The 24,462-nt window shown below is 43.7% G+C and overlaps 1 protein-coding gene across 1 annotated transcript; it reads right to left on the reverse strand.

Annotated features, from left to right (window-relative positions):
* Window positions 1–2,512: 2,512 nt before the first annotated feature.
* C3H11orf54 (chromosome 3 C11orf54 homolog) lies at window positions 2,513–24,459 on the reverse strand. The gene is made up of 9 exons (XM_038322724.2): window positions 24,302–24,459; window positions 19,906–20,054; window positions 15,163–15,261; window positions 11,390–11,463; window positions 11,114–11,215; window positions 8,619–8,795; window positions 7,652–7,801; window positions 4,976–5,092; window positions 2,513–3,405 (listed from the first exon to the last, which is right to left on the reverse strand). The coding sequence occupies exons 2-9, from the start codon at window positions 19,958–19,960 to the stop codon at window positions 3,232–3,234; spliced, it is 948 nt and encodes a 315-aa protein (XP_038178652.1). The 5' UTR covers window positions 19,961–20,054; window positions 24,302–24,459; the 3' UTR covers window positions 2,513–3,231.
* Window positions 24,460–24,462: the final 3 nt, after the last annotated feature.

Raw genomic sequence — 24,462 nt, forward strand, 5'->3', positions numbered from 1 at the left:
TCGGACACTTCCGGTGTGACTCACGGCGGAGCCGGAAGCTTCCGGTTGACGGAGACGCCGCCGCTGCGGAGAAGGGGGCTGGTGTGCTGGTCGTCAGATACCGCCCGCGGGAAGTTTATCAGTTGGTTAGCTGGTTGGTTGGCAGCTTGGTTTTAAAATAACTTCTTTCCTAATTTGTTATAGAAGCACACAGCTCCCTTGTTATTTGGTTAATTATTTGATTAGTTGTTTGATTTTTTTTTTGTTGTTTTGCTGTTGTTTTTCGAGACGGTTTCTCTGTAGCTTTGGAGCCTGTCCTGGAACTAGCTCTGTAGACCAGGCTGGACTCGAACTCACAGAGATCTGCCCATATTGGCCTCCCGAGTGCCGAGATTAAAGGCATGCACCGCCGCCACCACCACCCGGGTTGGGTAGGTTTTCACTTCCGAATTCAACCTCTCTGGGAACACCCTTACAGACACACCCAAAAGGCGTCTCCTCTAGGTGACTTTGTAGGGTCCGAGAAATGCTGAAGGAAGATCCCAGACTCAAATAGTATTTAAGAGCAAAGAGCGTTTATTAATATTACAGCATATGCGGGGTCGTTCGCCTGCACAAGATGGCAAGGACCAGGGAGGAGTATGCAGGGTCCTTTTAAGCACAACTAAGGGGAGTTTCAGGGACAGTTAGGTCGTCTCAAATATGATTGGTTAAACAAACATCAATTTTATTATTATACTTGTAATTAAGGTTTAGTCTTAGCATTTTTGGATATACGTGCACAAGCTCGGTCAAGTTTGGATGTGACTGTGGCACTGACACCTGAAGATGCTGTCAAGTTCCTAGAGTGGTCACGGCATTCATACAGAAAAGGGAAAGTGGAAGCCCTAGAGAGTGCCATTTGACAGTGCCCCCACCCCACCCGACTGCCAGCACTCACTGCTATCACGCCAAGGTGAATGCAAGCTGCTGGAGACCAGCGGTTAACAAGCCTGCCTACCCTGGGTTCCCATCCAGGCAGAGCAGAAAGCACTCAGCCAGGGGAATGCTGACGAGTATCAGTTCTTCCTGGTTAAACTGAACTCTGTGGCAGTCCAGTTGCAGCAGAGGGGTGTGTGTGTGTGTGTGTGTGTGTGTGTGTGTGTGTGTGTCCCCCTGAGTGCATGTACAGGTGTCCATGGAGATCAAAAGATGGCACTGGAATCCCTGGAGCTGGAGTTAGTCAGTTGGGGGCTGCCCGACGTGGGTGTGGTAGGGAATGAACTCAGGTCCTCTGGAAGAGCAGCAAGCACTTCTGAGCCATCTTTCCAGCTCCCAGTTCTACTTTTGATGCTTGACTGTTGTGTGGTTTGCATGAAAATGATCTCCAGACACAGAGAGAGCCATGATTGGAGGTGTGGCCTTGTTGGAGGAAGTGTGTCACAGGGAGTGGATTTTGAGATTTCAGAAGCTCAAGCCACGCCCAGTGGCTCCCTCCTCCTCCCTGCTGCTGCCTGAGGAGTCTGATGTAGAACTCTCAGCCCCTCTCCAGCACCACGTCTTCGTGCACTCCGCCGTGCTTCCAGCCATTGACAGTAACGAACTAAACCTCTGGGCAGTAAACTAGCCCCAGTTAAATGTTTCCCTATATAAGAGCTGCATGCATGGTTTGTCTCTTCACGACAACTGCTCACAGCCTTTAAGTCGTACTGTCTCCACTTTCCCTTCTGCCTTGCGTTTTGACAAGAGCACCATGCTCCTTTGATACCTGTTGGAATCTCCAAGCTCATGCAGGAGCCAGTAAAGCCAGTCTTGCCCTGTTCTGTGAGGCCTTTTTCAGACATGCCTGGTAGCTGTTCTCATCTGGCTAGAAACCTTCATCACATCAGGATTATACTTTGTTGGTGTGTGATTTCATTAGTCTTGACTATTTGAACTAAATTAAGGAAGTGAATCCATTCAGCATGGGATCCCACAAGGAAATAGCATTCTAGCCCTGCTGTATTTTCTTCACATATTGATCACATATTAATCACATCACATTTGTTTGGTTTTTCCAACTAAACATAAACATATTTGCAGGATCTAGTGACATGTCTGGCATAATCCACCTAGTGAACAAATATTTACTGTATGTTCACTTTGGCCCTTTGCTACAATGGTGAATTAACACCGCACTCAGCTCGAGGGCCGGGAAAGAGAACTGAAAGAAAACTAACCCTGGGCTGTGGAGATAAAGCCCTTGCTGCATGGGTGTGAACTGGAGTTCGGATTCCCAGAGCCCACATTACAAAGCCAGGTGGATGTGGCAGCTCATTGTAATCCCAGTGCTCAGGAGGTGAAGACAGGATTGCTCTGACTAATTCGCCTAGCTCAGTCAGCAACCTTTGGGTTCAGCCAGCCTCAGTATTTAAGGTAGAGAGAAATCAAAGATACTGGGCATAACCTCTGACCTCCACATGCACAAGGATATACACACATGTAGCATACACATACACATTTTGAAAAGAACTGTAGTATTGTTTTTGTGGAGGTAAGATAGTAAGAAGAAACAATATATTAAATGATTTTATTTAGTTTTGCCTCAAAATCATGTCTATTAAATAATTTGGGGATTTATACTCACAAGGCATGTACATTACAAAGTAAACAATCAGAACATTTATGGCTTGATTCTAAGGAGTTCCTCCACCCACACTGGGTGTCGACATTTTCAAGGCTTGAGAGTGGATTTCTGGCCAAAATCACAGGTTCTATAATACAGAACAGCAAGGAGATTTCTAGGCTCCATCAGCACACATTAATGACTATCACACAGTAACAGTGTCATTGTTTTGAAAAGCATAAAAAGATTTCTTGAATGCAATCACACTGGGAAGAGGAACAAACAGATTTCTGGATTCTCATCCCTCCCCCACCATCCTGCTAAGTCCATGTTGGGGGCCTGGCATAAGGTTCCAATTTAAGGAGAAGGCAAGAGGTATGCCTAATTATGTACCTGTGTTCCCAATAATCTCCTTCACATGAAGATGCAAAGCAGCATAAGTATCATGTATTCATATCCTTGCATTTCAGATGCCATAAAAATAGTGTTTACCTAGGGAAATCACTGTTTTTCTTCCGTGCTAGAGATTAAGCTGGGGCTTTGCTTGCTAGGGAAGAACTCTTCCAGGCCCTCTACTGGATTTACTGAATTAGTATCAGTTCCTGAGTTAGGAGTTAGTGATTTAAATTTAGCTAATCATTTCTCCATCTAAGTAAGCATCAGCTGCTTTAGTCTCTCCCAAACGTGTGGGTCTCTTTGGGCTGGTCAATGCGGTAGAGGAGCTGAGCAGGTGAGAAGTAGCCAAGATACTCCACCGTGTCCGGGGTAGTGTCATAGTGGTAATGTCCGCCTTCTCCGTGATGGCTGAAGAAGTGGGTGTGCTCCAGTCGCAAATCAAGCCCCTAGGACAACAGACAGTCTGTTAGTATGGATTCAAGTTACTTTGATTACAATGTATTTAAGGAGGAGAAGACTTTTTTTTTTTTACTTTTTAAAAGTTTTTTTAAATTATTTTTGTTTCTTTGAGTCAGGAACTTACTACATGGCTGAGACTAGTTTTGAACTCCCAATCTTCCTACCTGTTATCTCCTGAAGGACAGATCATAGGCATCTGTCACTAAGCCTGCAATTAAATTTTTTGTAGTGCTGGTGCTTGAATCCAGAGCCTCATGCGTGCCAGGTGAGGACTCTATCACTGAGCTACATCTCCAGCTGACTAGTGTTTAAGTAAGCAATGGAATCGCATGATAAGAAAACCCAAGGATGCAAGAGGGCACAGCCAGAAAGTCACTATAACTTCTCTCTTTTTCTGTCTTTCCCTTCCTCAAGGCAGCAGATATAAGCAGCTTCCTGTATGTTCTTCTGGGAAGACTTTAATGTTTTTATTCAGACTGTAGCTTTCTACACTGTTCTGCAAATTGCTTATTTAAAAATTAACAAGACAGGGGACTGGGAAGATGACTCAGCAGTAGAGCACTGGCTGCTCTTCCAGAGGACCAGGCGCAGTTTTCAGCACACACACGGCAACTGGAACCATCCGGAACTCCAGTTCCAGGAATCTGACACCCTCTTATGGCCTCCAGGGACACCAGGCACACACATAATACACAGACATACATGTAGGCAAAACATCCATACACATAAAACTAATAAAGTTTAGGTTTTTTTTCCTTTTGTTCTCTCTCTCTCTCTCTCTCTCTCTCTCTCTCTCCCTCTCACTCCCTCCCTTTCTCTCTCTCTCTCTTTGAGACAGGGTTTCTCTGTAGCTTTTGGAGCCTGTCCTGGAACTAGCTCTCTTGTACACCAGGCTGGCCTCGAACTCTCAGAGTTCTGCCTGCCTCTGCCTCCCAAGTGCTGGAATTAAAGGTGTGTACAACCACTGCCAGGCTTAGTTTTTTTTTTTTTCTTTACAAAATTACAATGTAGCTTCAGATCTCTGCCTCTGAGAGCTTAAATGCTCTGGCTTTCATTCATACCTATGTGGCATTCTGCTCAGGGACTCAATGTCTCAACAGACACATTGACGATGTTTCTACTACTACAATATGTTGTCATTGGTAATCTTTTAACTGATCATTTTACAGTATTGTATAGATAAAATCTATAACTAACCCATCACCGCTTTGGCACTTTTTTGAATTAGCTGATAGCACTTCTTTCCAGCCTGTAGCATTAGAATATGATGAGTACCAAACACAATAGTAAGAAGCCCAAATCTTGTGCTTTTATTATTATTATTAATTTGCTTTTGAGACAGGGTCTCAGTATATAGCCTGGGATGGGCTGGATCTCACAGAAAGCCTAGGGAGTGCTGGGATTAAAGTGCATGTTCCACCACACCCAGATCTTTTATAATTTAATAGAACAACTTCCGTGTAATTTAAAATGCCTGTTCACACACGAAAACAAATGGCAGATAAAACAATAACAAAAACAAACAAACAAATCACTAAATTGCAGGTGAAAGCTCACCGGATCTTTGGAGACAAAAACTGGCAGGCAAACCAAAGGAGCCGTCATTTCAAAAAAATGTAGCCAGTTATTGACTGCTTCATCAGAGTTCAGTGGGCAAGAAGAAAATTCTGCTGGCTGCAAAACAGAAAATGGTTAAGCAGGAAAACACATTGATATTAAATGAGAATTAAAAAAATGTTTAAAGTATGTTCTCATTGTAAATTTTATACATTTCACTGACTTGTTTTGGCATTAATAACATACCCCAGTTTTATGGATAGCCAACCCGTTTGTACAAGCTAAAACTTATTCCTAAGTTAATGAAGGAATGAGGCAATCACTTTTACTTTTTTTTTTAATTTATTTATATTTATTTTTATTTATTTATTATGTATACAATATTCTGTCTGTGTGTATGCCTGAAGGCCAGAAGAGGGCACCAGACCTCATTACAGATGGTTGTGAGCCACCATGTGGTTGCTGGGAATCGAACTCAGGACCTTTGGAAGAGCAGGCAGCGCTCTTAACCTCTGAGCCATCTCTCCAGCCCAATCACTTTTACTTTTACTTTTCTTCAGTTGTATATGTTTTCCATTTAATGTGTAATTTTAATTTCATTTTATTTTTTGTGATACTGGGAATTGAACCTGGGGACTTGTTGACACTTTATGCAAGAACTGCACTGCTGAGCCACGGCCCCAGCCTCTCATTCTAATATTTTTCTTCTACAGTTCTGGGGTTGAAACCAGGACCTCCTGCCTTGTAGGCAGGCATTCCATCATGGAGCTATTTGGCTCTCCCTTTCCAATCCTTCCACCCTAGTCTTGGGTTTTTCCCCCCAGTGGGTAGGGATCAAACCTAGAGCCTTGCGCATCCTAGTCAAGGCCTCTCCACCGAGCTACGGCCCCAGTTCTTGTGAGTTTGATTTGTGCCTCATAACTGCTGCCAGGAACAGTGAGTGGGTGGATGGAGAGAGGCGCTACAAGTCGGCAGAGGCCTTAAAGAAAATAAGATACCTCGTGATACGCTTAAACAAGGAGAGAGAACGCAGAGGGACTGTCCAAACCGCCAAAAGAAGTTAGAGTGGGGTCAGCAGTTTGCTTCAGCAGGTAAAGTCCTTGTCATGGAAGCATGGTGACCTGAACATGACCTCTGAAACTTATGATGGAAGAAGAAAACCCCATTTGCTATTTAAGAAGAGATTGTTAGTGTACGTGTGTGTGATGGGGCTGTGCCACAGAGTCAGCGTGGAGGCCGATGACAGCTACACAGAGACTGTTTCTCCTTCTGTCTCCAGGCCTCCAGAGCAGGCAGCTCACCCTGAGAACAAGCCTCTGTAAGCTGTCCTCTGACCTCCACACGTGGGCCCCTGCATTCACACATGCATCACACACAGTAATAAACACAGAGAAACCGGAATGGAAGAATGCACTGTGTTTAGGGAAGGCAAAGATGACTGAAGACTGAGCTGTCAGTACTCATGAAGACTAAGAACTTGGTCCAGGGTTGAGGGTGTCATAGCACTACAGTCCTTGCCTCATGGGTATAAGGCCTTGGCTTTATCCCTAGAACTCCACCCCCATCCATAAAAGCAAAACCCAGGAACAAAACTTATCATTGCTAGGGATGTCTGTGAGGCCCTGGGTTTGCATCACCAACATGGCAAAAAACAAAGCAGAGAAAATCAATGTAATTGCTATTTAAATATTGGTTTCTTGGGCTAGAGAGATGGCTCAGAGGTTAAGAGCAATGACTGCTCTTCCAGAGGACCTGAGTTCAATTCCCAGCACCCACATGGTGACTCACAACCATCTGTAATGAGATCTGGTGTCCTCTTCTGGCTTGCAGGTGTACATGAAGGCAGCATGGTGTGTACATAATAAATAAATACACCTTTAAAAAATGCTGGTCTCACTATGTATCTCTGGTTGACCTGGAACTCACAAAGGTCCGCCTGCCCAAGTCCTGGGATTAAAGATGTGCACCACCAAACCAGGTGCTACTTAAATGATTTATTTATTTTTAAGTGGAAAAATCCACCTAAATTTTCAATATCAGTGAAATTTTAAAAATAATTCTATAAAAGAAGTGAGAAGTTTTCACTTCTTAGCTTTTAAATGTACAAGGTTACTACAATTAACAGGGTGCTAGGTGCACAGACAGGCATGTTCTACCTGTTACTTTCCAATGCTGTGAAAAAAAAAACCCCACAACTAAAGACCTTGACAAGAAAGGGTTATTTCATCTTACAGTTTAAAGTTCATCATGAAGGCAAGTCAGGGCAGAAACTCCAGGCAGGAACCTGGGGGCAGGAACTGGAGCAGAGACCATGGAGGAGTGCTGTTTACTGGCTTGCCCTCCAGGGTTTGCTAGGCCTGGTTTTTTATATTGTTTGTTTTCAGGGTGGGGTGGGGGAGTTCGAAGCCAGCCTGGGCTACAAGAGCTAGTTCCAGGACAGGCTCCAAAGCCACAGAGAAACCCTGTCTCGAAAAACCAAAAAAAGAAAAAAAGAAAATTAAAAACTTTACCATGAATGGTGGCATCTATCTCCAATCCTCGCACTCAGGAAGCTGAGGCAAAGCCTCTATAGTCTATTTAGTAAGTTTGAGACTAGCCTGAATTATACAGTGATACTCTCCCCTCCCCTCAAACCGTGAGAAGCTGTGTCTAGGCAGGCAGGCGTAGAGTCCTCACCATGATGTGGGCCTTGACTTTCCCCTTCTGCACGATGAAGGTGCCTCCCATCCCCACGGGCTTGTTTCCGTAGTGCCTCTCCAGAGTCTGCCTCATGCAAGTCACAAAGTTAAGCTCTCCTGTTCTTCTCTTGGCTTGCACCTTAATGACCTGCAGAAGGTGAAATGGTGCACATCACTGCACAAACTGTAAAATTCTGTGTAGATAACTACCTCAGTGTACCACTACGAAACCCACTGCTGCCAGGTCAGCATTCCTGACTGCCCAGCACAGATTAGAGGCGTGGTGTCTCAGTGCTGTGAGTCTTAATTAAATCACACCCAGCTATGTGTGATAATCTTATTCATGAGTCCCTGAACTGAGTCCTGTGCTGAACTCTGGAGACCTGGGGAAGATTACTGGGCTTAACCAGATTCATCTCTGGTAATGGGGGCTGAAGACGTGTAGACATGTTTACAAAGCCTCACTTCCTGTAAAATTCTGGAGGAAGTTTTTCCATATCTGTTTAGATTCTATTTCATTTCCCAAGTAGCTGAAGTGGCTCCTCTTTCAAGATCCTCACAGAGGCTAATACTGAGATCAAGCAGGCATTCATTCCCCTCCTTTCCTTGTTTATGTTACCACCACTTCGAGTACAACGTGGGCTCTTCTGGAACAAATGCCTATTTGCTACCTTACGTAGATGTGCTCTTAATGTTTCACACAGGTAACAACACACTGGGTTAGTATCTTATCCTACTACTCAGAAAAGCGTTCTCGTCACTAAGTAATATTCTGAACTTTGGTTTTAAAAAAGATTTTTGTCTTTCCTTGTACTGTTCAGAAAATTTTATTTAATTAATTAAGCTATATAAAAGTTTTGGCATTGGCACATCTGATTTTTCTGGGGAGAATTATACTGGGGACAATAAAAGCTCCAATTTTTAGCTGACAAGACAAAGAATAGTGTTGTGATGGGCATAATCACCTTGCCAGGTTTGCCCTCACTGGCGAAAAGATTAGCCAGTAGTGCGCATCCGAAATCGTGATGTTTGTGGCTGTACTTCTCCAGCAGGCACTTTCCGTCTGCAGGGTTAACACGGGCAAAGTAACTTCCATTCACAGGGCGGCTCTGTTCACTTGCTGTGTGAACTACTGGCATGAACTGGGAAAAAAAAGTCAAGTTTACTGTATTAATGAATGAAATGTTTTCTTTCAGATTCTAACAAATTTTATTCCAGGTCTCTTTCTCAACATATTCACATATTTTTGAGGTGTTGGAGATTGAAGCCAGGCTTTGTTTTTGCTAGAACAGGGCTCTACCACTGGCCTATATTCCCTGCCCTTATTTCAAATTATAATCATACAACAACACAATCATTCCCTTGTGCCACAGGAACAGACAATCCCTCTGTGGGATTCGATGGTTGGGGAAGCTTTGCCCCCTCCCCCACTCCCTGCTGTCCAGGGGCAATACAGCGAGAAGTTTGTTTCACTAGTCTTCCTCCCTATGCTACTCTAGCTCCCAAAAGGGTCAGAGCAGTTGGGAAAATCAGCCACGGACGGAAGCTTCTGAAACCATGAACCCAAACAAGTGTTTCCTTTGAATGACCCTTATTTTGTCACCGGCTGTGGAAATATAACCCAAACATCTTATAAAATGGTTTTTGAATTTTTTTCTTTTTTTCTGAGACAAGATTTCTCTATATAACAGTCCTGGCTGTCCCATAACTCACTTTGTTTTTGTTTTTTTTAATTAATTATTTATTTATTTTGGTTTTTTTGAAACAGGGTTTCTCTGTAGTTTTAGAGCCTGTCCTGGAACTAGCTTTGTAGACCAGGCTGGCCTTGAACTCACAGAGATCCACCTGCCTCTGCCTCCCAAGTGCTGGGATTAAAGTGTGCACCACCACAGCCCAGCTTGAATTTATTTTATGTCTATAAATGTTTTGGCTGCACATATGTGTGTCATATCTGGTGCTCACAGAGGTCAGAAGGCAGCACTGGACCCCTGGAACTGGACTTACAGATGGTTGTGAGCTGCCATGTGGGGGCTTGGAACTGAACTTGGGTCCTCTGGAAGAGCAGCCACTAACTTCTGAGCTACTTCTCCATTCCCAGTTTTATAAAATGTTTACCAGATTTCTTTTTTGGAGACAACTCTTGCTATGTACCCAGTAACTCACTATGAAGGCTAAGCTGTCATGGAAAGGCACAAACTTAGGAACAATTCTCAGGCCTCAATTCCGGTATTACTGTGTCTGGCATAACATCTGGCAAAATGCCTTTTTATTTATTAAATAATTATATTTTGAGATAGGGCCATGTTCTGTGGCCCTGGCTGGCTATGCAGATCAGGCTGATCTCGAATTTGTAGTAATCTTGCTCAGCCTCTCAAATATTAGGATTACAGGTTTGAGCCATGATGCATGGCTCAAGATGTCTAATTATAGGTTTTAACTTCTTTTTTTTTCTATCTTGAACACTGGGGGAAATTATCACTGCTTCTGCAAGAAAGGTTCTGTGATTTTGAACAATCACTTTATCTGATAAGGTTCAAAGGGAATGGCAGTCTGGTCTCATCATCATGAGATATAAACAAACAGTGGTAGCTTGCTATCATAAGGCATATGTAGCAATGCTGAGTTTAGTATAAATGGCACAAAGCATGTTATGATACACCATATGTAGTATGCATGACACATACTAGTGCCATGCCACCATTACTAGCCATTAACTTTTCTAAATAGTCTTTGTTCATTCTTATATTTTCTTAATATTTGATTTTTAACATGGAGCTATCCTCCATTATTTCTCTTTGAATCGAGAGCTGCTTTTATATGACAAGGATTTTCAGAGAAGTGAGGATCCTAATATATGTGAGAATAAAATCACTAGGTGTGCTGTGCACACATCAGTCCCAGAACTGGACAGGCAGAGAAGTGAGGATCCTAATATATGTGAGGATAAAATCTCTAGGTGTGCAGTGGACATGGCAGTCCCAGAACTGCACAGGTGGAGAAGGAGGCCTGTGAGTTTGAGGTCAGTCTGGACTCCATAGCCTGATTCGGCCTCAAACAGTAAGTAAGTAAGCAAATAAATAAATAAATAAATGGGGACACACACACACACACACACCTCTTTGGGGGTTAATCCATTCCCTAAAAAACTCGGAAGTAAAGACAGGTGCTTCATTGGCACCGTATCAACTGGAGTGGCCACCTGGAACAAACCTGGAGAGTCATCAACTACTTACAACTCACTCAAAAAGAAGGTGAACGGTTTTGTCTTGTTTTTCCTTGGAGACAGATTCTTCCACTGTAACGCAGACTGGCTTGAACTTCCATAATCCCCTGCCTCAGTCTCTTAAGTGCTAGAACGACAGATAGGAGCCAGCGCTCCCAGCTAAAAGTAGCTTTTGACAGGCCACCGAATAACTCAAATGTCTGATGAATAAACTAACAATGCTATTCACATACTGACCTCAGAATTGAACCCGAGCGTCTGAAAGGGGCCTGCCCCTGCTCCAAGGATAAAAGCTCCAGGCAGCTTTATTTCTTTTGCAATCTCATTTAGGTCATAAACCTATAAAAAGGAAAAAGTTATTGAAGTTGTACTATAATGTTCTCCTGATTTATGTTTTACAACAATCCACTGCTTCCTCGCCTGCCTGCCATACTCGCCAGTGGCCTTAGTGATAAACAGGAGCCAACCCAGTTCCTAGTCTGTGAATACAGAGGATCAAAAAAGCATACTTACTTTTTCCTTGTTGACAACAGGCATTAAGTAAGGCACACCTCCTACTTCTGTAATTCTAGTTTGCCCACAGATGCCTAGAAAACACAAGCCATCTTAAGAGCAGGCAAGCGTATCATTCAAGCACAAGATTCCAGAAGACGCTAAGGAACAGATGCAAGAGAATCTTGGTGTTGGAACAGACATGAGAAGATGCATGTGGCCCCTGCTCGGACCTGATTCAACTGCCACTGACACCAGCACTGAGCATGACTGGGCAGCAGGTGGCACACCAACAACTGGTTATTGAGAGGGCAGGGGTCAACTTGTGGGCAAAGTTTCTAGAATTCATTTGCCTAACCCCTTAAAAATCTCCCCCCATTGCTGGGCAGTGGTGGTACACGCTTTTAATCCCAGTACTCAGAAGGCAGAGGCAGGCAGATCTCTGTGAGTTTGAGGCCAGCCTATTCTACAAGAGTTAGTTCCAGCACAGGCTCCAAAACTACAGAGAAACCCTGTCTCAAAAAAACAAAAACAAAAACAAAAAACTCCCCCATTAAGGGCATTTTTATTTAAAAAAAAATTTGGCATAAGTTGTATTATTAAATTTTTAAAACATTTTTCTCTGGTACAATTTTTTTAGATCCATGCTCAGAAATCTTTCTGTAAGTTGTTTATACAAATAACAAGTATGATAGACAACCTTTGGATGCTAGGAAGTTTCTAGTGTGTATGTCTGTAGTTGTGTATTTTGTTGTTTAAACCCAGGGCTAAAAACATACCCTGCCACTAAACTGCCCCTCCCTGGATTCTCTACTTACATTTTATTGACTTATTGATTGACTGTATGTGTATATATACCTGTGTGTTGTATGTGTCTATGGTATATGCAAATGTTTATGTGCATACACTGCACATGTATGCCACAAGTAGAAACCAGAGGATGCTGGTGACCTGCTCTATCTCTCTCTACGTTACTCCTTGAGAGTCTTTCACTGAACCTGGAGGAAGTCCCAGCAAGCTTCTGGGTCTGCTCCAGAGTGCTAGGGTTATAGGTACACATGGCTACTTCAGGTTTTTATGTGGTGCTGGGATCTGAACTTGGGTTTTCATGCTTAAGCAGCAAGAGCTGTTACCCACTGAGCCATCTCTCCAGTCCCTCCACTTCCAGTTTTTCCTTATTAATTTATTTTGCATGTGTGTGGTGGTGGAAGTTAGAGCACAACTGTGGGAGCCCTCCCCTTCTACCATGTGGATTCTGGGGACTGGACTCAGTTCAACAGGTTTGACAGCAAGAGCTTTAGTGTTGAACCATCTCGCCAGCCTCGACCGACATTCTTAGTAACTGTTGTAAGAGAGAAATGAGACGCCGTTTTGGAGAAGGTACCTTTTCAAAGCAGATTAGAAATTATCTTTTACTTGAGAAGTCTTGCAAGGGTATTGTTCACTGAAGTCCATGTAATACTGGTATATAGAGGAGAGATACAAAAAGTCTGTGTCTGTGGAGAGCAGACATTACCACTGACTGTGCACTGAGTGAGAGAGACGGTGACGGCTGCAGGACTGCAGCAGGGCTCTTAGCTGTCCCAGGAATAGGGGAGAGGGAGCCACGGGCAGGGATGCACCACACACAACTGAAAAGTCCTAGAGAGCTAGTGGAGACAGATTTCAAAGGTGCTAGATCCTGGTTAAAACGACAAGATTAGATGAAAAACTCAGAAAAAGTATACAAAATAGGTGAAGGCTAGGAAAAGATCCTGGAAAAGGCATCAGGAAGAGATGGCTAGACAGAGAAGGGTAGCTGCAGAAACAACTACTCTATTGAAAATGAAAATCAGAAACTGCGGGCGATTGCATGGGCGAGGAAGAGAGGTGATTTTTGCTTGTTTGTTCACAAGACTTAACTGGGGCTGGAGGGATGGCTGAGCAGTCAAGAGTACAGATACTCATCCAGAAAACCTGGGCTTAGTGCCCAGCACTCACAACCATCTCCAGTCTGGAAGTCCAGTCTCAGAGGATCCAGTGTCCTAGTCTGGCCTCCATAGACACCAGGTATGCACAAGGTGCACAGTCATATCTGCAGACACAGCTCTAATACACATACATGTTTTAAAGATGGTATCTAACGGTTTCAAGGTGCTCAGAGAGACTGCCATCTGGTCTATTCACAATCAAAAACTGTTTAACCTGGAAGACTCCTTTCGATATGAAACTGAACTTTCCTATTTAATGTATTTAAGGCAGTGGTACATGATGGGGCTTAGTCCAGACAATAGAATTCATAGACAGGAGAGGCAGGACTAGCATCTAAGAATTCCAAGCAGAGGGCTGGAGAGATGGCTCAGTGGTTAAGAGTATTAACTGTTCTTCCAGAGGACCTGAGTTCAATTCCCAGCAACCACATGATGGCTCACAACCATCTGTAATGAGATCTGGCGCCCTCTTCTGGCCTGCAGGCATACATGGAGGCAGAATGTTGTATACATAATAAATAAATAAAATCTTTAAAAAAAAAAAGAATTCCAAGCAGATTACTTTTTAACCAAATATGCCAATTAACATAATAAAAGAAATAGAAAATGCACTAACCTTTATTTCCTCATCACCAGAGGGCATAATGAAGGAAGTTAGACTCTTGAAACACACCTGCGTTTGGTCTCCATTATGACTGATACAGAGTTTCCTGAGCCTCTCCAGCTCCAGGTTCCTCATTGCTAAGCTGAAGCCAGCACTTACCTTGGAGTGCTGATGGCTGTCATAGTCTATCCAGTCTGTCACACTGAGACTGGTTTACTCAGCCCATACTCACTCCTTTGTCTCTCACTTCAAACCTGGCAAACTTCCTGAAGAGGTCTAAGCGTTTAAATGATGAACCAAACATAAGCCCTAAAAAGAGGCTTATTTAATTTTAAATTATGAATATGATGTGTGCATGTGTGGGGATGCTGGCTCAAGAATACAAACCCCTTCGGAGTCTAGAAAAGGGCCTTAAATCCTCTGGAGCTGGAGTTAGAGGCAGCTGTGAGCCGCCTGATGTGGGGGCTGGGAACCAAATGAGACCTCTAAAAGAGCAGAGTGCTTTTAACTGCCGGGCACTGGTGGCGCATGCCTTTAATCCCAGCACTCGGGAGGCAGAGATAGATGGATCTTTGTGAGTTTGAGGCCAGCCTGGTCTACAAAATGCGGGCTCCAAAGCTATACAGGGAAACCCTGTCTCAAAAAACCAAAACAACAAAAAAAGCACTTTTAACTGCTGAGCTCACATCTTTCCAGTCCCCAAATATAGGTCTCTGGCCTCAGATATTTTCTGAGCTTGAATAAATAAAACAACCAAAAATTAAAGGAAGGTTTTTTTTTGTTGTTGTTGTTGTTGTTGTTAGGACTTATTTATTATGTATACACTGTTCTTCCTGCATGTATGCCTGCACGCTAGATCTCATTATGGTTGTGAGTGATCCTATCTGTGGTTGCTGGGAATTGAACTCAGGACCTCTGAGTTTGCCAATGCTCTTAACCCGAGCCATCTCTCTAGTCCCCTAAAGGAAATTTTTCTAAGTCATTTGGGAAGTTAAAAACAAAATTCTGTGCTCTCAAATCTTGCCCTACTGAGCATGTTCCATAATTAATGAGCACGTCTGAAGCCTACTCTCTCCATGAGAGCACACAGTGATCTCTGACCCACAGAAATTAAACCAAAATGAGCGTGAAAGTTGTAATAACAGCTTAGAGGAAAATAATATCGGCTTCGGAAAAAGAGTATGACTGACAACCAAAACCATATTTTTAAGACTACTCACCTTTTACAGGAAAGGCAAACGGCTCCTTTGTTAAATCTGGGCAGTCAACCACGGAGACCTGGACATCAGCAAAGTTGTCCTTCAGCCCCTTCTGCAAAACTAATGAAAGACATGTAAAGGTGTTATTTAGCGTTGTTAGGCAAAAATTTGGCCACTGTATACTAAATCTTCCTCCAAAGTTTCTTTTTTAGACTCACAGTCCAACCTTACACTATAAAAAAGACAGATGGGCTGGAGGGGTGGTGCACATCTTTAGTCCCAGTACTAGGGAGGCAGAGGCAGGCACATCTCTGTTAGCTTGGTCTACAGAGTGAGTTCCTGGACAGCCAGAGCTACACAGAAAAACCCTGTCATAAATAACCAAAAACAAAACAAAACAAACAACAAGAGGGATGGACTCATGGCTTCAGTGGAAACTACATGGCCTACTGCTGACCTGTACCCCTAGCCGAGGAACGGTCTTATTGACGAAGAAAAACAGACTCTGACATGATCAGATGATATAATGACTCTATGACATACAAATACCCACGTTCACTAATCTTGCTGTAGTGCTTTATAGAAGAATGGCCCCCAGAGGCTCATAAATTTGAATGCTTAGTTACCAGGGAGTGGAACTGTTAGAGAAGGATTAGAAGGTATGGCCTTGCAGGAGGAGGTGTGTCACTGGGAGTGGGCTTTGAGGTTTCAAAAGTCCTCATCAGGTCCAGAGTCTGTCTGTCTGTCTGTCTGTCTGTCTCTCTCTCTCTCACTCTGTCCCTCCCTCCCTCCCTCCCTCCCTCCCTCCCTCCCTCCCTCCCTCTCTCTCTCTCTCTCTCTCTCTCTCTCTCTCTCCCCTGCCTGGACATCAGGATTTAAGCTCTCCACTACTGCCCCAGCACCATGCCTGTCGGCTTCCCTCTAGGGGAGATCATGGACTAACTCTCTAAACCTGTAATCAAGTCCCAGTTAAAAGTTCTCCTTTGTAGGAGTTGCCTTGGTGCCTTCACTAAGCCCTGGGTCTGCCCCTCTTTTTTATAATGGGAAGGACAGGTTTTCATGTCTTGTCATGGTGTCTTTTCACAGCCACAGAGCAGAAACTAAGATGGGCAGAAAGGAAACAGACTGCACACAGGCAAGGGTTAGCTTCCCTCAAGGAGGAAATCTCAAAAAAATCTAATGAAATCTCAAGCGACATATTTAGTGGATTTACAGACGAGTTTTGTGGGATATCTATCACACTGTGAACCCCAAGATTGCATTATTTAAAGAAAATTAATGATAGGTCAAGCGGTAGAGCAAGCGACCAGGTGACAGAAGGTAACCACAGAGAGTGAGGGGAAGTCAGGAGGTAGCAGGGAGGGACAACTGGTTGAAGGAGTTCTGTTTCAGACAGGCCAGGAGAAAAGTCTCTTTCTGAAGGAGGAAGGTCAGCCGGCTGATTTCTCTGCCCCTCTGAGTGAGCAGGTCTGCACCCCAGCATCTGGGTCCTGAGTCTTTATTGGGAAAAAAAAAAGATAGAGACTTAGTTAAAACAACGTTTGCCTCCCTGTGTGGAGATGGTTGAGGGGCAGCAGCGGGATGCAGAGGCAGAGGCGGCCTCCGGCCGTGGGCGGGCCACGCTAGCAGCAGGGAGCATGGGCAGCTGTGGAGGGGGCACAGTCGGGATGAACAATGGTCCTCTCGGACAGAAGGGCTGACCGGAAGGGCTGAGGGTGCCCACTAGGGTGCCAAATATAGATTTCGACTCGAACGGCAGTTATGTAGTTAGGGTTTTGTTTCTGTGAAGACACACCATGACCACAGCAACTCTTATAAAACATTTAATGGCAGCGTGCAGACAGACATGGCGCCTGAGGAGCTGAGAGTCTACATATGAATCCGCAGGCACCAGGCTTGAGAACTGGCTTGAGCTTCTGAGACCTCAAAGCCCGCCCCAGTGGTGACACACTTCCTCCAGCAAGGCCACACCTCCTAATACTACCAAGCATTCAAACACAGGAGTCTATGGGGGCCATACATACTCAAACCACCATACCTAAGAACATGTGCTCACATTCTGCAAACGCTATTCCTTATTGTAGGAGCGTTGTGCCATAATACAGTGTAGAAAAGCACAGTGTCTTAACATTCCAGGGCTTTTTCTTCTATAACTTTATTTTATTTTACTTGGTTTTTTGAGATAGGGGTCTTACTACATAGCCCTGGCTGTCCTGGAACTCATTACATAGACCAGGCTGGCCTCAAACTCAGAGATCTTCCTGACTCTGTTCAAGAGATATTTTAATAATAATTTATAAAAGTATGTCTAATAACTTAGCATCCCACAGCACCTTACCAATGAAGAATGATACTTGTGAAAATCAGACTCTGATACCAATTAAATGAGCAACAGCTTTGTGTTGTGGAATATTATTTTAAGTTGTGTTATATTTATTTATGCTGTGGAAAATTTGTTTTAGTGATGCAAAGATGTGTTGTGTTCTTTTATGCTGCATTGTTTAACTCTGCCTGTCTAAAACACCTGATAGTCTAATAAAGAGCTGAACAGCCAATAGCAGGGCGGGAGAAAGGACAGGAATGGCTGGCAAGCAGAGAGAATAAATGGAAGATCTAGGAGCGAGAGGGATGAAAGAGCAAGAAAAGAAGGGGCCAGTCGCACAGTCAGAAACGGAATAAGAAGGAAAGAAAAGATAAAACCAAAGCAAACCACACCAAAGAACAGCTGCAGGTGTGCGGACCGGGACAGGCGCTGCATGGCCAGCAAGGAGGACCGCTACAGTGCAGGTCTGTTTAACAGAAATACATGTGTTTCGTTTATTTATAGGACATGTGCATGTGCACTCGCATGCATGCACACAAGCAAGCACGCTCATGCATGCTGAGGTGCACGTAGGGATTAGAGGACAACATGTGGGTTCTCTTCTTCTACTGAGCTGGTCCCAGGGGTGGAATGCAGGCTGTCACGCTAGAGCTGCAAACGCCTTTACCCACTGAGCCATCTCATCCGCCCCATGAGCGATATATTTTTAAGGATCAAAAATATATTATAAGAAAAAAGCAATTAAAAAAAGCGAAAAGCAGGTACATGTTTGGTTCAGTCTCTTCAAGAACACATGCTAACCACCAGACAGCGTGCTGAGAGAACTAAGGGTCGGTTAGAGAGACAGAAGCTACCACAGAATGAAACCTAACACGTCAGGGAAAGGGCTGAAACACCAAAGGTTTGAATGCAAACCTGGTGGGCCTCATTTTGTGCACTCATCCATCTTTTTTCTTCTCTAGTTTAGATTGGAGGAATTTCCTTACATTCTTGTTGGAACAAGGTAAACAAAACATAAGAAACAGCCATAGGCAAATTTAAGGAAGTGAATTGACAACCTGTGAATCAGGAGGCAGGCAAAGTTTATTTGGGACTATGAGCAATACTCAATAGTAGACCATACACTTTGTTTTCATGATTTATTTATTTTTATTGTGGGAGTGTTTTGCCTGCCTGTGTATGTCTGTGCACCATCTCTGTGTCTGCTGCTGAAGGAAGCCAGAAGAGGGCGCTGAATCCCAAAGAACTGACGATTACAGACAATTGTGAGCCACGTGAGTTCTAGGAACAGCACTCTGGTCTCCTGAGCTTAGTCAGTGCTCTTAACCTCTGACCCATCTCTCCAACCCTAGCAGACGATATATTTAAAGAATATTGTCAGTATTGCACCACTCTCTGCTATCTTTTTTTTTTTTTGTTTGCTTGTTTGTTTTTTGTTTTTTGTTTTTTCCAGACAGGGTTTCTCTGTAGCTTTGGAGCCTGTCCTCTTGTAGCTCAGGCTGGCCTCGAACTCACAGAGATCCGCCTGCCTCTGCCTCCCAAGTGCTGGGATTAAAGGCGTGCGCCACCACGGCCTGCCCCTCTGCTAATTTTTTTTTTTTTTTTTTTTTTTTTTTTTTTTTTTTTTTTTTTTTGGTTTTTCGAGTCAGGGTTTCTCTGTGGCTTTAAAGCCTGTCCTGGAACTAGCTCTTGTAGACCAGGCTGGTCTTGAACTCACAGAGATCCGCCTGCCTCCCCTCTGCTAATTTTAATTGCACAAAGTAGATAGCCACAGGATCGCTATAAATGTGATATGATGATTACTTTTAGGAGAATAGGCAGAGAAGGAACTAGCACTAGGGTTGGGAGCAAAATGAATTTTAAATTTGTGTATAATTATCTTTCAAAAAATTTAAAACTCTATGCATACATGTTAGTATGCAGAGAGGACTGGCCTTTAAGGTACTATGTGCATTTATTTTAAAAGATTTATTTATTTATTAAGCATACAACGTACTACTGGCATGGAGGGCACCAGATCTCATTATAGATGGCTGTGAGCCACCATGTGGTTGCTGGGAATTGAACTCAGGACCTCTGGAAGAGCAGCCAGTGCTCTTAACCTCTGAGCCATCTCTCCAGCCCCTATATGCAGTTTTATGTGCTGCTAAGGATCTTGAAATTAAACAACTTCTATTTTAAGATCAAGATGTGCTAGAAAGTAGAATGCTTACAAATAACACAGCATAAAAACTTACAGAAGTTTTTTTTATTTTTTTGAGAGACAGAATTTTGAATTTTTTTAAAAAATGAATAACGAACAGATACTAAAATGAAAATTTCTGTATCAAAAGTACCATTTCACTAAGATACAGATAGGTAATTAGCTACATATGTATCTCAGGGATCTTTGGTTTTGTCTCCTGGAACAGTCCTTAAAATCCCATGGTTAACATTTTTACCTTCAGCAAGCTCCTCCAGACGTGGCACATGAAAAGAAAACTCAATACAAGCCATTTCCTTTCTTCTCAGCAAGGTCGCTCAAACACAGGAGCTATTGTTAGCTATCATCAGAGTGCACAGGGCACCAGCAGGAAGAGTCCCCGGGGTTCTGGAAATGAGTAGCAGAGTTCAGTTACTAAATGAAGGCAAAGGCCACCGAGGTTTACTTACATAAGGAGGGCAAAGTGCCCCAAGCTTCCCTCAGAGCCCCAAACATTGTGTGTCCATTCCATGTGAGCAGGAGCAGGGGGACCTCTTTTCTACTGTCCTTTCTCTTTTCTTCCTTTTAGTTTTTCAATTTTCTTCCCTCCCTCCCTCCCTCCCTCCCTCCCTCCCTCCCTCCCTCCCTCCCTCCCTTTCCCTTCTTCTTTCCCGGCAGTGTTTTATGTAGAACCCAGGGTCTCAGCTAAGTGCTATATCCCAACCCAACACTACTTGAATCCGTTCTCTTTCATTTCTGTGTTTAGTACTGAGATGGAAGGAGGGCCTCAAGTATGTCAGGGAAGCGCTCTTCCACTGACTGCTATACTCAGCTCAAACCTGGGCTTTTCTAATGCAGCTAAAGATATGAAACTAATGAAACTAAAGATATGTAAAGGATTACAAACAAATGGTTTACTATTGTGTGCATGTGGGTATGTATGTATAGTTTAGAGGAGTCTACACTCTTATATCTGTATAGAACACATGATAGATCATGTTTCCTAGTCTCTTATTTGACATTTAAACTAAAAGTTAGTTGTCTTAGACTTAAGTTGTTTTTAATATTACATTTGTTTATTTGTGTATGTGCGTATGTGTGTGTTTGTGTGTGCACACCACAGTACACCTGTGGAGGTCACAGGACAACTTACAGGACTTGGTTCCCTCTCCAACATGTGGATGCTGGGGACTGAAGTCAGACAGTTAGTCCTGATGGTAAGTTCCTTTACCCACCAGCCAGCTTGCTGGTCTGACTACCCTTATTAGTATTTCTAAATGGAGAAGAAATTTTATTCTAAAGTAGATCTCAGTATCAACAAACAGGAGTTCATTTATTTTTCCTCTGAAGCTACAAAATTATGTTATAGGATGTGCTGTCAAATGTCATTTCTTTTCACATTTGAATTATTCCTCTATCTATCATTTTAATAAGAGACAACTTTAGTTACCAATTGAAATGGAAACCTATAGAATGACTAGATTCTGTTTTGTTTTTTTTTTGGTGTTTTTTTTTTTTTTTTTTTTTTTTTTTTTTTTTTTTTGGTTTTTTGAGACAGGGTTTCTCTGTGGCTTTGGAGCCTGTCCTGGAACTAGCTCTTACAGACCAGGCTGGTCTCGAACTCACAGAGATCCGCCTGCCTCTGCCTCCCGAGTGCTGGGATTAAAGGCGTGCGCCACCACCGCCCGGCATGACTAGATTCTGAAAGCCAAATTTTTACTTTCATTTGCAAATAACCTAACCAATATAATCTTATATTTCCCAGAATGCACAGCAGGAGCACTTCACAGTAAACAGACACAAATATGCAAAGGACAGTCAGGGCTACATAGAGAGGCCTGTGTCAAACAACAGCAACAATAAACTCAAAAGCAGCCCCATGAATCCAGTGTACACTCCTATCCCAAGCTGAATCAGCAGTGAAGAAGTGGTCCCTTCATCTGACAAAAGGAAGTATGTGTTTAGAGTGACCCTGCAGCACTACTAGAACTGGTCACGATCAAGCTTCATCTTCCTCCCAGACTGGATTTCTTCTCTCTTCCAAGTATCTTGCACATAATGGGTGCTCTATTAGTTCATCAGTAAGCATTTATGATATACCAGACTGGTAAGATTCAAGCACATGTCTAGCTTCACGGCTGTGCAAATTGTACAGTCAGTCACACAGGACCCGGTATTCATATAGATCTATGTGTATCACAAACTACACATACAGGTGGCTTGTGTTTTCTGTCTTGTTTTGAATTTTTGTTTTGTTTGTTTTTGATGGTGCCAGGGATTGAACTCAGGACCATGCATGCTAGGCAAGCTCCCTATAACTGAGTTCTATCTCTAGGCCAACAACTTAACATCTGAACTGTGTTTGGAAACTCACAGGCTACTGAGGCATGAACAGGGCCAAGGTATGTTCTCCACGCCTGGGCACCCACTGGATAAGGTAGGGGATTTGTTTTGGTTTGTTTTTTTCAAGACTGTGTTTCTCTATGTAACCCTTGCTGTCCTGGAACTTGTTCTGTGCATCAGGCTGGCCTTGAACTCAGAGGCCGGCCTGACTCTGCCTCTGGAGTGCTAGGAATAAAGGTGTGTGCCACCACCACCGCCATCTGGCCTAATAAGGTGTTTTTAATATCCCATTAGAGCTTAATTCTGGTAGATTGCCGTGGTTGGGAATCCACAGATAGTCAATTCTACAAACTCCAGATTACAGGCAAAATGTGTAGGGATCAGGAAGTAAAAGGAAGGCAAGTGAGTTAGTTTGGTACATCGTTCCACAGCTACAGTAACAATACATAACTGGTACAAGTTATGAAGCAGAAATCCAAACTGCAGTGATTCTTTTATTTATCTTTATGAATATGGATATTTTGTCTGCATGTACACCTGCGCACCATGTACATGCCTGGCACCTGCAGAGGCTAGAAGGGGGCACCAGATTCCCTAGAACTGAGTTACTGATGGTTGTGAGCTGCTACATGGCTTCTGAGAACGAACCAGGGTCCTCCGGAAGAGTAACCAGTGTTCGTATCCGCTGAGCCACCTCTCTAACCCCTCAAACTGCAGTGATTCTTTACCAGGGTCCCTTGACCTGCGCACAAATGACTCCATGATGGAAGTGCCATTCAGGCTGGAACACTCAGCACAAAGACAGCACTACCTGCCAGGACGAAAACAAAGGCCCAATCCATCAAAACTGTGGATCAAAGTCCATAGTTCTGGGATAGCTTCTAAATGTACTATCCTTGCTCTTCAGCTTCTGTAGTTCCGCTTGGCTAACTGTCGATGTTACCTAAGTATGCCAACCAGGACATGATTTTTGTGCTTAAAAGCTCACCCTGACTCAGTCTTACACTGGGATCCTGAACACCCAGTGTAGCTGCCGGTCAGCTAATAAAGACTTTCTATTGGTTTACACCCATGTCTGAGCAGTCTTCTCTGGTGAATGTCCCAACAATTTTGCTCATTAAGTTCTTTTCTTTTTTCCTTTTTTTGTTTTTCCAAGACAGGGTCTCTCTGTGTAGCCCTGGCACCGTGGAACTTACTCTGTAGACCTGCTTGGCCTGGCCTCATAGTCGGCCTCCGGAGTGCTGGGATTAAAGGCGTTCTCCACCACCACCACTTGGTTGCTCATTAAATTCTTTTATTTATTTATTTATTTATTTATTTACTTATTTGGTTTTTTAAAAAAATATTTATTTATTTATTATGTATACAACATTCTGCCTCCATGTATGCCCGCACGCCAGAAGAGGGCACTAGACCTCTTTACAGATGGTTGTGAGCCACCATGTGGTTGCTGGGAATTGAACTCAGGACCTTTGGAAGAGCAGGCAATGCTCTTAACCTCTGAGCCATCTCTCCAGCCCCTTTTGGTTTTTTGAGACAGGGTTTCTCTGCAGCTTTTTTAGAGCCTGTCCTGGAGCTAGCTCTTGTAGACCAGGCTGGCCCCGAACTCGCAGAGATCTGCCTGCCTCTGCCTCCCAAGCGCTGAGATTAAAGGCTTGCGCCACCACCGCCCAGCTGCTCATTAAATTTTTATGCACTGGCAGTATACATAAAGAAAGATGGTAAAACTTGTGCTAATAATTCTATCTTTTTCTTTATTCAGGGGAATAACATTTTTTGAGTCAGGGTCTCACCATGTAGTCTAGGCTGGCCTGGCAATCCTTCTTGCTCAGACTCTCCAGTTCTGGGATTGCCCACCGTGCCCAGCTAGTTGTCTCTTTAGTTTTGAACAGGACCCTGCATTTTGACTTTGCACTGGGCCTTTCGCAACACACGGGCTCTGAATGTGACAGTTTGCTATGCCTATCTTGGAGTTTACAGCGATTGCACTGGCTGATCGCAAGTAGACCAATACCTTACTTTTAAGGCGTATCCAATCATAAAATGATAACAACCGCTGACTAAGGGCAGGTAGCCCTGCTGGCTGGCTTGTCATACAATACAGAGGTGCAGCGTGGAAAAGAATTCAAACCCGCTTATTACTGAAGAGAAAGTACTAAACCTTGGTTTACATTGTTCAGTCAGCTGAGGATCTGAGGGAAGCAGCCCATGCCTGCTGCAAACGAACTCCTGGAGGGTAAGAAGGGTGCCCAGAGCAGCCGGCACCCTGCGTCTTTGGGAGAACTCGGCCCCCACAACAAACGGACGCTCACCTGACCCGCAGTGTCTTCACGCTTGCAGGAATGCCTTTTTTCCACCACTCAGGAACACAGCTTCCCTGTCCCGCCACTGGCTCTCCTCTGCGAGCTCAGGGCCTGAGGACGAGCCGAGTACCGCCCCTCCCAGAGGCCCGCCCACCACAGTCCATCCACGC

The sequence above is a fragment of the Arvicola amphibius genome, chromosome 3, assembly GCF_903992535.2.
Source record: "Arvicola amphibius chromosome 3, mArvAmp1.2, whole genome shotgun sequence".
Classification (NCBI taxonomy): domain Eukaryota; kingdom Metazoa; phylum Chordata; class Mammalia; order Rodentia; family Cricetidae; genus Arvicola; species Arvicola amphibius.